The sequence below is a fragment of the Notolabrus celidotus genome, chromosome 7 (genome assembly GCF_009762535.1).
Source record: "Notolabrus celidotus isolate fNotCel1 chromosome 7, fNotCel1.pri, whole genome shotgun sequence".
NCBI classification, from domain to species: Eukaryota; Metazoa; Chordata; class Actinopteri; order Labriformes; family Labridae; genus Notolabrus; species Notolabrus celidotus.
The window spans coordinates 37,761,362-37,779,684 of record NC_048278.1 but is presented as its reverse complement, the minus strand read 5'-3'; the positions used below and the strand labels follow the sequence as shown (position 1 = coordinate 37,779,684).

Genomic DNA, 18,323 nt, shown 5'->3' with positions numbered 1-18,323 from the left:
ATTTACACGTCTGTCCTGAAAATAAGTCCAGCGTGCTCGTACCTGTCGAAGCGTTTTTATGTTGGAACTTCAAAAGATATGCGTTCATTCCTTTCCTGAAATCCTGCAAAGACAGAGTCAGAAATGAACCTCAATGAACAACGCGCTGCGAGCAGGCGGCGAGCGTTAGATAACCGACCTCGTCCCCGATGTAGTTGTGCAACATGCGGATCACGGAGGCTCCTTTGCTGTAGGAGATGGCGTCGAAGATTTCATCGACCTCTGATGGATGGCCCACGTTCACCTGGAGCACAAACACAACACCGGAGGTCTTGAGTCGGAGGGTCTGAAGTAAGCTTGATCCAGAATGTGTTATTTTCATGATACTCTAACTCACCTCGATGGGATGGCTGCTGTCCAGAGCGTCCAGGTCCAGAGCTCGGGTGTAGTCCGCAGAGACAAACTGGGTCCAGATGTCGTACTCTGGGAAGCAGTGGTCCACACACAGATACTCGATCCAGGACGCGAAGCCCTCATTTAGCCACAGGTGAGTCCACCATTCCTGCACAGAATCAAAAGCTGAATGAGGGTCTGTCTGGAGTCGTCTTCACGCTAGAATCATGGATGGAGCTTTAAGGCGACTTACCATGGTGACCAAGTTCCCAAACCACTGGTGGGCGAGTTCGTGTCCGACCACCAGCGCCACCCACTGCCTGGAGGACGAGCAGGAGTTCTTGGGGTCGATGAGCAGAGCCGTCTCCCTGGAAACAAACAGAGAAGTTCACTGTGAAGGTCTGAACACCTCTCCATCCTCTCCATCCGGACTCGACTCCCAGCCCGACCCTTCACATGTCTTCCCTGACTCTCTGCCCCCAGACTGCCTCTCTTCAAACTGGTGTCTCATTGAGGCAGATGTGTGTCTAACATGAGTCTGGTCCTGCTGGAGGTTTCTGCCTGTTAAAGGAAGTTTGTCCTTGCCACTGTAACTTGCTAAATGCTGCAAAGTGCTCTCCTGTCCCTTAACTCTTCCTGTCCCATTAAAGTTACTAACCATAGACCTTTCTGGAGTCCCTGAGCTCCCTTGTCTTGTAGGTTGGATCTTTCTTTCTTTCTTTCTTTCTTTCTTTCTTTCTTTCCTTCATTCATTCCTTTTTCCTTTTATTCCTTCTTTCTTTCCTTTTTCCTTTAATTCCTTCTTTCCTTCTTTCATTTCTTCTTTCCTTCTTCCTTTCATTCCTTTTCCTTTCCTTCTTTCTTTCTTTTATTCCTTTCCATCTTTCTTTCTTTACTTCTCTTTCCTTCTTCCTGCCTTTCTTTCTCTCATTTTCCTTTCCATGTTTCTTCATCCTTTATGTCTCCTTTTCTTATCCCCTCCATTCCTTCTTTCATTCCTTCAGCATTTATTCTCCTCTTTTTCTTTCTTCTGGTCTCCCTCTCTTCTCTCTTTTCTTAGACCTTTCTGGAGTCCCTGAGCTCCCTTGTCTCGTAGGTTCCTCTGGATCTCTGCTGTAGATTTCTTTCTTTCTTTCTTTCTTTCTTTCTTTCTTAACTTCTCTCTTTTCTTCTTCCTTTCTTTCTTTCTCTCTTTGTTCTTTCCATGTCTCTTCATCCTTTGTCTCCTTTTCTTATCCCGTCCTTTCCTTCTTTCATTCCTTCTTTCTTCTGGTCTCCCTCTCTTCTCTCTTTTCTTAGACCTTTCTGGAGTCCCTGAGCTCCCTTGTCTCGTAGGTTCCTCTGGATCTCTGCTGCTGTGGACGTGGTCCAGACTCCAGCTGCTACAACTACTACTATCCGTCTCCCCACCATCATCTCTCTCTCTCTCTCTTCTAAGATGAGATCAGGCTGAGTATCATGAATCATTGGGTTTTATAATCTAGATAAGAAGCGGTATAAACTGATTTGTTCATGTTGTTGTTCTTTCTGTTCAGAGGAGAATGAGTGTATTGGTGAATCGCCAGTATTAGATGATTATCAATTATAAAATCTTTGATAAATTATTCCTCACATTGACTTTGAACCCATTAAAAGTCACAGTGTAACTTCAGAGTACCTGAGTAGATTATTTTAAAACAATGATTAACCTGTCAGTTATTTTCCATGATCAATAAGTTTGTTGTTTGGTTAATAAATTATTGATCAGGGAATTAAATGTGGATCAATAATTCATATTTACAAAGCTGGAATATCAGAGTTTGGAAAAATTGATTAATATTAAGTTATATTCTTTATTAAACCTAAATATTAGTGCTGAAAAGTGATTAAAATTAATCCAATTAACCAAAGCTTTGAGATGAATTAATCTTATTTAATTGTAGTTAGTCTAATGAGAGAAACAATGCACCACTTGAACTCTCACACAGCTGGTGCAACACGGTGCAGGTTTAAAAGAGTAAGAGGATTTAACAGTTCTCCTTCTTACTCTGCTTTTATATTTAATTTAAGAAGCTGTTTCTCATGAAGACAAAATATAAAAAAGTTACAATATAGTTTTAGATGATTTTTAGCATGTTTGATATCTAGTGTAAATTTAAGACTTACCTTTTGGAGTAATTTCCTTAAGGCCCTGGACTGCATTATAACCATTATGACCATTGTTTTAGCATCATTTCTATTCTTTATTTCTCTTACTATATCATATTTAAGTTTTATTATTTTTCTGAGATCTGATTTTATTTTATTGATTTTATTGTAATACATTTATTTTATTTTTCTAGTATTTATCTGATTTTATTGTAATGGTTTATTTTATATTTCTGATACTATCTGATTTATTTTATTGATTTTAGCATAATACATTTATTTAATTTTTCAAGTATTTATCCAATTTTTTTGTATTGATTTTATTGTAATAAATTAATTTTATTCTTCTAGTATTTATCTGATTTTATAGTAATTATTTATTTCATTTTTCTGATATTATCTGATTTTATTTTATTGATTTTATCATATTACATTTAGAATAGAATAGAATAGAATGTACTTTATTCATCCCCCAGGGGGGAAATTCAGGAAAATGTATTTTATTTTTCTAGTATTTATCAAATTTAAATTTATTGATATGATTATTTAATTTTAATTAAATTTTTCTGATATTTCTCTGATTTTATTTTATTTTCTACATGACTTTATTGATTTTTTTCATGATTTATTTTATTTTTATAGCATTTATCAGATTATTATTTTTTTTTAATTATGATTTTATTTTTATTTATGTTATTTTTCTGAAATGTATCAGATTTTATTTTATCAAATTTTATTGTAATTATTTAATTTTAATTTTTAAGTATTTCATATCACTTTCCTCTATTTTGTTTTATCATTTTTACCTACTAATGTTATTTTCTGTCTTGTGGAGCACTTTGAGCTGCATGCTTGAATGTTTGAAAGGTGTGTTATAAATAAAGATGAGTTGGGAGGTGAGCTCACCTGTAGGTAACAAGGCCCCAGTTTTCCATGGCACCTGAAGAGGATGAAGAAAAACACGCTCAGTTTGAACTTGTTGAACAGAGTCGTATATCGATGGATGTAGACTGACAGAAACTCACCAGCAGCAAAATCAGCAATAGCTATGAGATCAATTTTAGGCAATGGATAAGGAACATTGAAGTAGTCTTTGTAAAAAGGTAAGGTCTTAGTCGCAACCTGTGTGGATGAAAACAGAGAAATTAAAAGACAGCCTCTTTTCTGAAGGTCTGAGATGAATCTGAGTTTAGCACCACATCCTCACCTCCAGTGCAAATTTCCCTTGTTCCGCCTTCCCCACAGGTGTGTAGACGCGTACCGTGATACCATCTGATGATTGGCTCTCCACAAAATCATATTCACCGATGACAAAAGCTACAAGGTATGTGGACATGATGGGGGTGGTGGCGAACTTCACTTCCACAAGGTTCTCGTCCTCTGGATATGGCTTTCGATCAATGACATTCTGCAAGCAACAACAAATATTTCTTGTTAAAGTTGTATATTTGGGGCTTTTACGCCTTTTTTAGAGAGGAGAGGATGAGGGGCAGAGCGGGGAACCAGGAGAGAGAGTGGGGGAATGACATGCAGGAAAGGGGCCGCAGATTGGCCATTAGGCTAACTCAGTGCCCCTCGGACGAATCAATCAAATGTGCGAACATAAAAGTATTTTCAAACACAGGAGCAGTTGGATTGTACCTCATAAACTCTCATGAATGTTATGACTGAAGCATGCTGTTAGGTAAAACACAACAACCGCTGAAACACAGGAACCGGTTCACGTAGGTCCGTCTGAACACGGTATTAACCGCAAGATTTACAAGTTTCTCTACATACCTACGGTTTAGAAGCGCCCCCGAGGTGACTCACCTCGTTTCACAGAGTCACTGACATTGGCGTGAAGTCAGCTTATTCTATTATGTCAAATAAAATACACCTTGACTGTAGAATCCTATCTGGGGACCAGGACCAGCATTAGCTAAGACTTCCTCGTCCCTACGCCGCATCGTTTACAGTCCAATAAGCACTTTGAGAAGAGTGTTCAGATCCAAAGCTAAGCAATTGTGGCCCTCCAGATAAAGAAACATCCTCTCTTGGTTCATTACACCCCCAAAGGAGAGCCAGTCATCTGTTTCTGGTGAGTCCCAGTTTCACTGTAAATAGTAAGTTAGAAAGAAACTTACTTCAGCGACGTGAACCCAAAAAAGAAACCAGAGTTCTTTTGATTTTTTGTGTAATTAAACAGTCTTAAGTTTGCTGAAACATCCTGATGCAGATTAGTAAAAAGTAGAAGTCAAGCTTTGTGAGGTCGACTTTTAAAATGTTTGTTGAGCGGTTATCAGATCGATCGTTTCTGATGCATTCCAGGAAGTCAGGAAATCTGAACGCAGATTTTCTTCTTCGCAGCATCAAGCCTAAAAGGCAAATCCCACCAGATCCATGTCCAGTCTGTCTCTGATCCGTCACAGCACAGGATCTGATAGGTTTCTTTTCTAGTCAATGTGTTAACTAACCACTGGATCCGCTCTGTTGCGTTCCGGCTGCGTCTCTGATCCGGCAGTTAGGAATCAAACGGATGGGTGTTGACGGAGGAGAGAGCACGGAGCCGGATGGAGACGGACTGGACACGGATCTGGTGGAAGTCCTGTGTAAGTTGTTCGATCTGGAACAGATTGTTAGCTGCTCTTCGTGCAGATATCCGTTTGTAGAGAGAAGGAAATCCTCCTCAGGTAACAAGGATATCACAAAGGTTAATAGTGTTCCTCCTCCTTTTGCTCTTCATACAGACTGTTTCTCCTGCAGACATCTGATTTATCAATAATGGAAACCAGGGAACTTCTCATGCCAAAGTCTATCCTGCGTACAGGTTCTACATCCATCCATCCATCCATTGTCTTCCGCTCATCCAGGGTCGGGTCGCAGGGATGGCAGTCCAAGCAAATTGACCCAGACATCCCTCTCCCCAGCCACACTTTCCAGCTCCTCCTGGGGAATCCCGAGGCGTTCCCAGACCAGGCGGGAGATATAATCCCTCCACCGAGTTCTGGGTCTACCCCGGGGCCTTCTCCCGGTTGGACGTGCCCAGAACACCTCTAAAGGGAGGCGTCCGGGAGGCATCCTTATCAGATGCCCGAACCCTCTCAGCTGACTCCTTTCGACATGGAGGAGCAGCGGCTCGACTCCGGATGTCCAAGCTCCTGACCCTCTCTCTAAAGCTGAGCCCAGACACCCTTCAGAGGAAACTCATTTCAGCCGCTTGTATCCAAGATCTTATCCTTTTGGTCATGACGATTCTACATGTCAAATAAAATACACCTTGAATGTAAGCATCGAACAAAACGCATAGCCCAATGTCAACACTGATGCTTCCACCGTCCACTGTAGTGACCGAGGCTGTAAGAGGTCAATGGATGGAGTATTGGAGCGTCATGTAAGGCCAGCTCTGACGGCTCTAATCTGCAGGATATCTCTACAGGAAGGTTTCAGCGTTTTGTTGGATTTGTTTAAAAAGATCAGAACTCATCCTTTAAGTGTCGACGCTGACATTCATGGCGTTCTGTTTGGTGCTTATCTCAGTGTTAGTGGATCTCTGTCGCCGTCTGTGCTTCTGTTCGAGCCCTCCTGTTTCCACAGATGTACTAAACGCAGCATTGTGTTGCAGCGGGCTTTTAAAGGTCACTCTTAACTGGCTGGGAAAATACATTTCAGCAGGTATGTGGATGCAAAAGGTCAAGAGCCGGACTCACGTCGATGTGTGCAGCGCTGCCGGCTGGACTAATCAAATTCCTGCGCTGGGCGGTCTGAAGTCATTCATTTCTTCCATAAACATTATCTAGCTCTTTTCTGGGCGATACTCGGAGGTGATTTGTCTTCCTTAATTGAATTTCATTGTCCTGTCTGGCGGAAAAATTGATTTGGATTCAACACAACAGGAGTGGACGCTAACAGAGCACACAGGATTAAAAAATGACAGACTGCATTTCTGTCTTCACGAGGGCCCGAATTCAGCTTCATCATCACCCTCCACATGAACCCTGTTAGCCCCGGAGGCGTGTCGTTAGCGAGTATAATCTAAGCCAGATGATGTTTTCTGATGCAATTTGGCTGCAAACGCCTTCAGCTGGAATCTCAGAGTCTGACAAACACAAAGAGAGATTCCTCTTACGACCAGCGGCCTCGCTTGACTCGTGTAGTAGTTACATTTCACATAAAATAACCCTGCTGAAGAATATGCAGCGACTGTCTGCCCTGTGTTACGTAAGCTTCTAGAGAAAAGAGAGGGAAGAGAGAGGAGGGGAAACACACACACACACACATTAACACAGACGCACATGAAAGAGCAGCAGAAAGTGACTCAGGCAGTCTGGGGTCTGGCGTTTCTCTGAGGGAGGAGTGAACACATGACACGTACCATATTTGACAAGGCTACCCGGTCCTTGGGAACTATCAGAGCGATGTCAAAGGTGGCTTTAATAGCGGGCTCGTCCCAACACGGGAAAGCTCTGCGAGCATCCGTGGCCTGGAGAGAGAGAGAGAGAGAGGGAGGGAGAGAGAGAGAGGTGTTAGAGCTACACGATCTTAAAAACAAGTCTTGGCCTGCCGTCGTTTCCTTTCACATTGTGTCACCATGATTTTTATCTGAGCGACACCGTGACACCTCAGCACAAACATACAGGTACAAGAGAGGGAAAAACGCAGTCGTTAGCATACTCGATGTTACGACACTGAAAACAAGAAGGAGGGAAAAGGTCACAACAAAAACAACAAGACGTGAGCGTTAACAGAACAGTTTCCACAACGGTCAATTATTTATTTCAGATGTGAATAAAACAGAAGTGTCACAATATCTGAACCCTGAGCTCTACATGAAGAGTCGGCGTCTTCGGTGAGCTGACCTACAACGCCAAAAGGTTGAACTATCTTCTGAGTGACTGACCAGAGGATGCATGGAGGCAATAATCAATGGATTGATGAGTAAGTAATAGGGGTGTAACGATTCATCTACTACATCGATGCATATATATATATCCCTATGATCCGACTACATCCATCTGTGCTCGGCAAGTCGGCCTTCCAGACGACATATATCGATCTAACATCGTTTTAAAAGGTAATACATCGATTGTATCCATACTAGGAAACAACGCATTGGATTTAAGCACAGCAGACTTTATATGGATGTGGTTTTTTTCACTTAAACGTTTCTCAATTCAGGCTGCCTGACGTCACCAGCAGACAACAAAATAGAGCATGGCGGACGGCAGAGGAGAAGCCGGCAGCGAGAAATGATCAAACCACCACTGCGGTCCAGTGTGTGGAAACACTTTGGCTTTTGCAAAGACGGAGATGTTCTAAATAAGTCGCTCGCTGTTTGTAGGATATGTAAAGGTCAAGTTAAGTACCACGGCAACACCACAGATCTATCCAACCTCCTAGTGAGGCGCCATGGGATTTCACACAACGCCGACCGTCCAGGCGCCTCTTGCAGCGTTCCAGCTGCAGAAGCCTCAGGCCTCGCCAGCATGTTCAGTCAGAGACTAGGACAAAACTCTGCTTGGGCAAAAAACATCACGGCAACAATTGCCAAGTTTATTTGCAAAGACATACAGCGTGGTCTAAAATCCAGGGTTCTATGAAATTGGAGTCACAGTGCCCGATACCGAGCCGACCACACGTTTACTTGTTTGTTTATATCCATAATTAGTTTATACCTGACTCCCTTACAAGAAACAGGAATCTAGGACTGTCCAGTATCAAGGTGTTTATTTCAGTCACACTGGTTGAATTTTGGCTGAAAAGTTACTGAATCGTTTCGTTACACCCCTCGTAAGTTAGCCTGAGAAAGTAAAGTAGCCTCTTCATTTTAAGGCAGTTCATTACATTTGCGTATTATGTGGTAAGCAAACTGTCATGTTCCCCAAGTCTAAAAATCTACATGTATGAATGTCTGTCATGTTTCTGTGTTCAGCCTCTGGCAGCACTTTTATCAGTGCCAGGTAAGCTGAATCACTGAAAGCATCAAATTCTAGTTGTGGCATTTGCTTGGAGCAGACAATTTTATCCAATAACCAGCCTTGGACGATGAGTGCAGATCAATTTTTTCCGGTTGGGTGCCCGGAACAGCTCCCATTAGAGGTGTTGACTCACTGGTGCTGCTGGTGACCGGTCACTGCATGCTGTTATAACGTCTACCTGTGTTCAGGAAGCTTTCTCGACTCATTGGCTCTCATCTCATTAAGATAGAAGTGAAGAATCACATCTGGGGAAAACGGCCAGCTATTTGGGAGTTATAGTGTAGGCAGTGATTAGCCGTAAACAACTTCTAGCTAAGACTTCCTTGTTTACAGTCCAATAAGCACCATCAGAAGTGCAAATGTTGCCCTCCAGATAAAGAAACCTATTGTTTCCTGGTTCATTACGACCCCAAAGGAGCGCCTGTCATCTGTTTCTGGTGAGTCCCAGTTTCACTGTAATAGTAAGTTAGAAAGAAACTTACTTCAGCGACATGAACCCGAAAAAGAAACCTTCTTTCTTTTGATTTTTTGTAATTAACAAGTCTTAGGTTTGCTGAAACATTCCAGGAAGTCAATAAATCTGAACGTGGATCGTCTTCTTCCAGGCGACAATTCACAGTTATTCGATCTAGAACAGATTGTTAGCTTCTCTTCATGCAGATATGTTTGTAGAGAGAAAGAAATCCTCCTCAGATTAACAACCATGGGAGCTGTATGTCATTAAGGTGGATTGTGTTCCTCCTGCTTTTGCTCTCCATACAGACTGTTTCTCCTGCTGACACCTGCTTCGTCAATAATGGAAACCAGAAAACGCCTCATGCCAAAGTCTATCCTGCGTACAGATTCTACATTTAAGCTAAGGTTAGCACAGCTAGCACCACCAAGTACCGTCCTCATGCCTGTGCTGGTTCCTCGTTGCTCTGGTGGAGTGTTTATATGTCAGTTTAACCAGACACAGCCTGCATACAACTTCCTCTCCATTTGCTAGATCAACATACTGACAAACAACGCCGTTTACATCCAGGTAGTAGAGCGTTAAGGCTCTATTGCAAGGGTTGTCCTCAGATTACCAACCATAGGAGCCTGAATGTCATTAAGGTGGATTGTGTTACCTCCTGCTTTTGCTCTCCATACAGACTGTTTCTCCTGCTGTCACCTGCTTCGTCAATAATGGAAACCAGAAAACACCTCATGCCAAAGTCTATCCTGCGCACAGATTCTACATTTAAGCTACAGTTAGCAGAGCTAGCACCACCAAGTACCGTCCTCACGCCTCAGCTGGTTCCTCGTGTCTCTGGTTAAACTGATATATAACCACTCAACCAAACACTGCCTGCATACACCTTCATCTCCATTTACTAGATCAACATACTGACAAACAACACCGTTTACATCCAGGTAGTAGAGCTTTAAGGCTCTATTGCAAGGGTTGTCCTCAGATTACCAACCATAGGAGCCTGAATGTCATTAAGGTGGATTGTGTTACCTCCTGCTTTTGCTCTCCATACAGACTGTTTCTCCTGCTGACACCTGGTTTGTATGGAAACCAGAATTCTTCTCATGCCAAAGTCTGGTCAGAGATTAAAGCTTCCTCCCTGCTTCACCTCTAAATCGAGAATTGCCAAAGTCTATCCTGCGCACAGATTCTACATTTAAGCTACAGTTAGCAGAGCTAGCACCACCAAGTACCATCCTCACGCCTGTGCTGGTTCCTCGTTGCTCTGGTGGAGTGGTTATGTGTCACTTTAACCAGACACAGCCTACATACAACTTCCTCTCCATTTACTAGATCAACATACTGACAAACCACGCCGTTTACATCCAGGTAGTAGAGCTTTAAGGCTCTATTGCAAGGGTTGTCCTCAGATTACCAACCATAGGAGCCTGAATGTCAATAAGGTGGATTGTGTTACCTCCTGCTTTTGCTCTCCATACAGACTGTTTCTCCTGCTGACACCTGATTTATCAATAATGGAAACCAGAAAACTTCTCATGCCAAAGTCTATCCTGCGTACAGATTCTACATTTAAGCTAAGGTTAGCAGAGCTAGCACCACCAAGTACCATCCTCATGCCTGTGCTGGTTCCTCATGTCTCTGGTGGAGTGGTTATATGTCACTTTAACCAGACACAGCCTACATACACCTTCATCTCCATTTACTAGATCAACATACTGACAAACCACGCCGTTTACATCCAGGTAGTAGAGCTTTAAGGCTCTATTGCAATGGGTTGTCCTCAGATTACCAACCATAGGAGCCTGAATGTCATTAAGGTGGATTGTGTTACCTCCTGCTTTTGCTCTCCATACAGACTGTTTCTCCTGCTGATACCTGATTTGTATGGAAACCAGAATTCTTCTCATGCCAAAGTCTGGTCAGAGATTAAAGCTTCCTCCCTGCATCACCTCTAAATCGAGAATTGCCAAAGTCTATCCTGCGTACAGATTCTACATCTAAGCTAAGGTTAGCAGAGCTAGCACCACCAAGTACCATCCTCATGCCTGTGCTGGTTCCTCGTGTCTCTGGTGGAGTGGTTATATGTCACTTTAACCAGACACAGCCTACATACAACTTCCTCTCCATTTACTAGATCAACATACTGACAAACAACGCCGTTTACATCCAGGTAGTAGAGCGTTAAGGCTCTATTGCAAGGGTTGTCCTCAGATTACCAACCATAGGAGCCTGAATGTCATTAAAGGTGGATTGTGTTACCTCCTGCTTTTGCTCTCCATACAGACTGTTTCTCCTGCTGATACCTGATTTGTATGGAAACCAGAATTCTTCTCATGCCAAAGTCTGGTCAGAGATTAAAGCTTCCTCCCTGCGTCACCTCTAAATCGAGAATTGCAAAGCAGCGTCCGTGTGAAAATAAGAGCGTGCCCTAGAAGGACATCCTCTTTCATAACCACATACTTTCCTGTGTGCACACACTGTGGTAGAAAACCTGTGTGTGTACACAGCAGGTGTTTATCCCGCAGGTGAAAGCGCCTCAGCCCCCCCTCCCACCTCCTGAACTATAAACCAGACTACACTGACCTCGTTTACGGCTCAACTTTCCCAGAAACACCTCCAAACACACGCTGACATTTTCAAAACAAACATATAAATAGAAGCATATCTCTCTTATTGCCTCATCTTAGGTGCAATTATGGCATACCACGAAGAGTCACATGACCTCTCTGGGTTTCAAAACAGGCACGCAGAGGGTTAAGCAACAACTTTCCCAAGCGAAAACATCCCTCTCCCCTGCGGGCGTTCACTCACCTCAAACTGTGTGACAGCAGCGTAGCGGACCTCTCCAGCAGAGGCTGTATATTTACTTCTATAGAATCCCTTCATTTTGTCGTTCAACTCCCCAACGAAGTCTATCTTCAACGTGCCGGAGCCTGAGGGAGGAGGGAGGGAGGAGGGGAGGGAGAGTCACAATGTTCATTCAGCCACGACCAGAAGCTGAAAATCTGTTACTCTTCAACAGCAGCGATGATGGAACAGAAATACAGAGCAAAGGGAGCGCGCCCTTACCTTTCTGTAGGGCGCTAGGAAATGACAGGGTGACTTTTTCATCCTCGTTCTGATAGTTAAATCCTGTCGCGTTTATTTCTAGGGAGAGAGAGAAAAAAAAGAGAGGAGATGAAATGAGGTAGCTTCAAACAAAAGGTGGAGGAAGCTGTCACAGACCGGGGCCCTCACCTTCTCCTCCTTGTGGTGCGAACGAAGCTGTGATGATGTCGATGTCAGCACAGTTCATCACAATCTGATTCGTGGCTTGTATTACCTGTAGACAAAAACAATACAGATTATATTTGTGTTAGCATAAGTTTAAATAAAAGTATAACCCTTGAATGGAATCATCCCCTTGCCTTGACTTTGAGGAGGTATGTTGTTTGTGTTTTGTTTGATCTGCAGATAGCAGAGAGCGAGATATGAACGGACTCACAGTTAAACCTAAAGAGGCTTAAGGGCAGGACCGCTCGCAGATAAAGAACCGGTCGACGAAAACAAAGAAAGGGACGCAAACAGAGAGAGGAAGGCAGACTCTGTGATGTGAAAACAGCGGATGTGACTGAGAAACACAGCGACACGCTCGAACGCTGCGAGGGCCGTAATCATGACATTCACGGGTTGTGGCACCGCCGGTTGGAGACTCGTGGAGGCTGAATCAGCAGAAGAAGAGAGGCGGTGGTTATGACACATGCCAAACAAACAGCGTGAACAGGTTGTTTCTAAACTTAACCGTGGTCACTTCAGGAAGACTCGGCTGAAACGGGGAGTTGCTAAATTCAAAGGCTGATGTTGAAACTTAAAAATAGAGGACTCAAAGTTTTGACAGACCTTTTTAGTCTCACTTTGAACAGTCTTACTCAATCCTACTTTATTTATTATTATCTAGTTCAGATTTTAATCCATTTTAAATTCATATACCGTCTTATTTTATATTAAAGACACATATATATTATTTATTCAGTTATTTTTTAAAAAATTTGTAATTATTTTTTAAATCATTGGGGATTATTTCATTATTTGGTGAGTTTTAAAATCTTATTTTATCTCCTGTGTTTCCTGATCAAAATATCATGACAGCGTTCCCTCAGTTCGTTCAACAACTTATTATTATTCATTTTAATTTGTTCATTTTTTTTCGATGTATTATTTCTTTTTTTGTATTATTTTCCTATGGATTATTATTATTAATTTAATTTTTTTTTTTTTTATGTATTATATTTTTTTAATGTATTTTTTTCTATGTATTATAATTATTATTTTTTATGTATTTTTTTCTATGTATTATAATTATTATTTTTTTATGTATTTTTTTCTATGTATTATAATTATTATTTTTTTAATGTATTTTTTTCTATGTATTATAATTATTATTTTTTCATGTATTTTTTTCTATGTATTATAATTATTATTTTTTCATGTATTTTTTTCTATGTATTATAATTACTATTTTTTCAAGTATTTTTTTCTAATTGAATTTTTTTCTATGTATAGTTATTATCTATTTTTTATGTAATATTTTTTTTTGTATTATTTTTTTTGTATGTATTATTATTAATTTTGCATTTGTTATTTTTATGCGGCATTATATGTTTTTAAATGATTCATTTTTCCTAAATGTATTATTATTATTATTATTAACCTTGTATATGGATGGGGGGGGGTCTTCTTTCTTTTGTAGTTTGTATTTATAATTTATTCTTTTTTAATTCTACCATGTTTATTTTTATGGACAGCACTTTGTGTTACAGTATCATTGTATGAGAAGTGCCTAATAAATAAGGTCTGGTTGATTGATTGATAACATGCCTCTCTAAGCACCGACACATGTTCCTGTCATACATTTAATCTCTCACCACTTTTCCTTTGCAGCCATGAACAGGACAACCTTTCACATTCTTCAGTTTGATTCTAAAAAAGGGGACATCACCGGTCATAAACATAAAGGCAAATATATCTAAATTAGTCAGCTAGCTACTTTACATCTGTACAACCAGGGACTGTCAGAGGTGACTCATTCCCTGGTTGTTGAAACAGAAGTTGACTGACGACTCTACAGGTTAGAAAACACTCAAAACTCTGAGTGTGGCTACGGTTAGCAGAGCTAGCACCCCCAGCTTTCCTCACGTCTCTGGTGGAGTGGTTATATGTCAGTTTAACCAGACACAGCCTACATACAACTTTACCTCCATTTACTAGATCAACATACTGACAAACCACGCCGCCATACGAGACGCTATATTCATCTGTGTTTGTTTACATCCAGGTAGTAGAGCTTTAGAGCATCATGGCATCATAGCATTTGAAATCAGGACGGTTATTAGACCCAGATTCAATCCTGAAGGTGAATTTAACACCTGCTCAATGAAAAAGCATCGATTTTTTAACTTAAATTATGTTTTTAAAATTTGCAGTAACTTCAAATTTGCCATGTTAAGAGCCCAGAAGGAAAACTGTCTCTCCCGAGGTCACACTTCAGGTGACTTTGAGGAAGAAGGAGGATTTTCAGGTTTTGTAGAATTAGTTTCTTTAGTTTCTTCCGTCATCTCTGACTCCAGTGGGAACCGTGGAGTCTCCAAAAAGTTCAGCTGCAGGCTAACGGTAAGCTCCATGTGTCACATCTGTGTGTAAAGTGGGCTTTATCTTATTGTGCTGGAGGGGCGGAGAAGATAATCTCCAGAGAATCAAGGATCCTGCTTTGAGCTTTCAACTTCACACCCTTACCTGATGGATGTGTTATAAAGACAAGTTACAATAAAAATAAAAATCTGTACTTCATAATTTGGAATGTGGACCTATAGATTTAAGTGCACAACAGTGATGAAAGCATGAAAACTGTACACTGTTTACAGATCATGAATGTATTTAACCAGTCCTATTTTTCCCTTTAGTAAAAGCAGCAGTGTTTGAGGCAGAGAGGAAATCTGGAGATACAGATAAATGGCGAAACACCAAATATAGGCCACAATTTGGGGCAGGCCATTAATCGAGGGTTATTGAGGTCGATTCATAATGTTTAAAATTTATAATTTAAGTGTTCTTTAACCCAACATGAGAGTAGCGGGCTCTCTGTTTGCTCTTTTATTTTAATTTATTTTCAAAATTTTGATTTATTGTATTTATATATATATATATATATTTTTAACTGTATTCATTCATTTAATTTAAATATATATTTTTTAATGTTTATGACTGTTTTATGTTTCTACGTATATTTAAAGGGTCTTTTGTTTTATTATGATTCTTTTATTGTATTTAATTTATTTTCATTTTATTTTTTAAGTATGTTTTTTAAAAGTCTTGTGTTCATTATAATTCTTTAATTGTTTTTTAATTAACTTTTTATTTTAAATGTATTTTCGTCTTTAAATTTTTAACAAATGTTTAATGTGTTTTATTATGTTTTTTTTATTGTATTTATTCATTTTTTATTCTCTATTTATTTTTGTCTTTAAGTTTTTTCTTAAGTGATTCATGGGTGTCATTATGAATCTTTTTTTTTATTTTTATTTTTGAATTTTTATCATATTTTTCATTTTTATTTTATTCAATTTTTTTTCCTTTTTCAGTTAAATTTTTTTTTTTTTTTTTTGAATTATTTTTATTTTTCTTAGTGTTTTATGGTTTTTTCAAAGAGTCTTGTGTGTTTTATTACGATCCTTTTATTGTATTCTATTTTTATCATTTTTACAGTGTTAAATTTTCTTTTACCTCACTGTGTCGCACTTTGATAAACTTTGTCTTTTAAAATATGCAATATAAATAAAGTGGATTGAAATGATAAAAAACAGTGTATGCTCTAAGATGTTGGATTTTCTGATTGAATAACCTCCAGCGTAACATTTGTGATTGTTGGGCGTTTTTCCGTCTCTTTTCATTAAACGTCCGTCTGCTTTGTCATTGTCTAATGGGTTTGTGTTATCTAATCAATTAAGACTTGTCGGGACTATTTGATCTGCTCTTGATTGTGAATCCGTTTAAATCTAATTTCCTTGCTGGTCTCTGCACGCTCTGTGTCTGTCGGTTGGATATGCACACCATGTTAACTCGATGGTGTGTTTTTATTTAAATCCCTATCTTAATCAGGACTGAGACATTAATTATCCTCTAAAAACTGAACCTTATGTGGTTAATATTAGAGTATCTTTTAAAAGCATGTATTGTTTACCACGCTGCGGTCTCTCTGTGTCATGGTATATAAAAGCAGGCTGTGCAGGTGTTGGGACGGCGAGCTGACAGGCGTTTGTTTCCACACAAAGGAGCCGTTTTCACCCACTGAAAGCACACGGCCTATCTCTGAGGTAAATGCAAAGCGGGCTGGTATGCTTGTTATGTGTGTTAGTTATACAGTAACTACCATCTACTCTGGCTTTAAAACAACAAAGAGAGCTGCCAAATGATTTACTGACCTACTGAGGCCACTGAGAGATGAACTAAGAACGCAACACGAGCTGCTCTGGAATAAGAAGTAGGTTATTTTAAAGTCACAGCATCAAGAACTACAACTCAATGTCTCTGTGAGCTCATTTATAAACTGTGTATGGGGAGGACAAAATATAGATACTGCCATACATGGGCGTCCAGACTTGTGCAATAAAATTAAGAATATTGTAGTTTCTTTAAACAGATTTCTCCTCCACTTTGACAGAGTACGTCTCTGCCTTATAATTCGACTCTACGCAGACGTGTTTATGAATAATCACCGAATGGATAGATAATAGGTTATCAAATAGTATTTTGGCTTGAAATGCCTGATTCCAAGTGCTACACCTGGAAACTGTACCTTCAGAAAAACACATGGCTAGCTAGTCGGTTTCTCTCCCACCATTGTTTACAAATTTGATATCAGAAATCAGGGCCCGTATGCACGTGCAGCCTTTACAGAGTTCTTATCTGAGGGTCAGCAGTGTTAGCTTGGTCACTACCTGCAGCAGGTGTGCTGTGTGAACCAGCTCTCCCCACCTCCATGCATTGGTCTCATCTTCACTGCAGATTTTTACCTCCAGATGTGCGTTAATGACAAAGACACAACCGTAGATGTGTGTTTACTATTTGGCGTTTTTGCCACGTAAACATCTCTGCGTCTAAAACTTAATTTATTCCAGTTTGGTGAAACATGAGACACATTTAGTAAGTTTTGATCAACTCCTTGTCGTCAAAGATGCCGATACATTTCAGAGTGCTGTGAACCGACTGACTGACTGACTGACCACTGCAGGTGCATTCAAGGACCGTCGTAAAAGTGCAATGCAGCCCTCGAGAGAATCAAAACACAGTCATAGTGGTCACATCAAGAATGATTTCTTTCCACTTTTGATCAGTGAGAGGCGGAATTATTCAACTTAGGTTATTACACAAGAAAAGGTTTTAAGAGTGTGAAATGTTGCTGATTTTAACACTTCATACAACATCTGATCGACTGCATGAATTATTTTAAAGAGAGAAAATGTTTGGACAGATATCTAACACTAAAATGTGACTGACACTAACAGGGATTTAGTCTGAGGGCGTTTTTGCGCTGAATCACAGAGTTTGAAAATCGGTACTTCCAGCACACAAGAGGCCTGTCAACGAATATTCTAAATACGAATATATATTCGAATATTTAAAAAAAACGGAGATGCGATTGTGAAAATGAATATTCGACTGTGGAAAAAAAACACATCAGCGGCTGCTTTGCGAGTGCGTTCGCACTGCATGACGGGTCAGGGACAGGTCACAGGAGTTGCACAGCCTGAAGCAGACAGCTGGACTCCAGCGACAACAGCTTCTAGGACTCGTCTCATCACTATCACTTCTCTCTCTTACTCCCCTCTATCTGTCTTTCCAGACCCAACTCGGTCGAGGCATGATGGCTATCTAACATGAGTCTGGTCCTGCTGGAGGTTTCTGCCTGTTAAAAGGAAGTTTTTCCTCACCACTGTAACTTGCTAAATACTGTGATGTGTAATGCTCATGATGGATTAAGGTGGGGTCAGACTGAGTCTTACCCTGTCTTGGTGTTGGGTCTCTGTTCATAATTTGACATAGTGTGGTCTAGACCTCCTATGTTTGTAAAAGCGTCTTGAGATAACGTTTGTTGTGATTTGGCGCTATACAAATAAAGATTGATTGATTGATTGATTGATTGACAGCAGAGAGAAACCTTTCCGTCCCCGGATCCTAAGTGCGCTCTGAACGCGTCTTTTCCTCCGCTGGGAACATAGTGAATAAAAAGAGATCTGCTCTGGCCTCTTCACATGTGGACTGTCTGATCGGCACTGGCCTCTTCACATGTGGACTGTCTGATCGGCACTGGCCTCTTCACATGTGGACTGTCTGATCGGCTCTGGCCTCTTCACATGTGGACTGTCTGATCGGCT

The 18,323-nt window shown here is 40.5% G+C and overlaps 1 protein-coding gene across 1 annotated transcript in view; it reads right to left on the bottom strand.

The window, feature by feature from the left end:
* Positions 1-18,323, bottom strand: part of npepps (aminopeptidase puromycin sensitive) — a 36,537-nt gene that overhangs the window by 15,693 nt on the left and 2,521 nt on the right. Inside the window, exons 2-12 of the mRNA XM_034689023.1 lie at positions 12,151-12,235; positions 11,983-12,060; positions 11,725-11,846; positions 6,854-6,961; positions 3,707-3,907; positions 3,525-3,621; positions 3,406-3,439; positions 626-740; positions 377-541; positions 179-283; positions 43-103 (exon numbers count right to left, since the gene is read on the bottom strand). Of these exons, the coding sequence (XP_034544914.1) occupies positions 43-103; positions 179-283; positions 377-541; positions 626-740; positions 3,406-3,439; positions 3,525-3,621; positions 3,707-3,907; positions 6,854-6,961; positions 11,725-11,846; positions 11,983-12,060; positions 12,151-12,235 (1,171 nt within the window). The remainder of the gene's footprint in view (positions 1-42; positions 104-178; positions 284-376; positions 542-625; positions 741-3,405; positions 3,440-3,524; positions 3,622-3,706; positions 3,908-6,853; positions 6,962-11,724; positions 11,847-11,982; positions 12,061-12,150; positions 12,236-18,323) is intronic.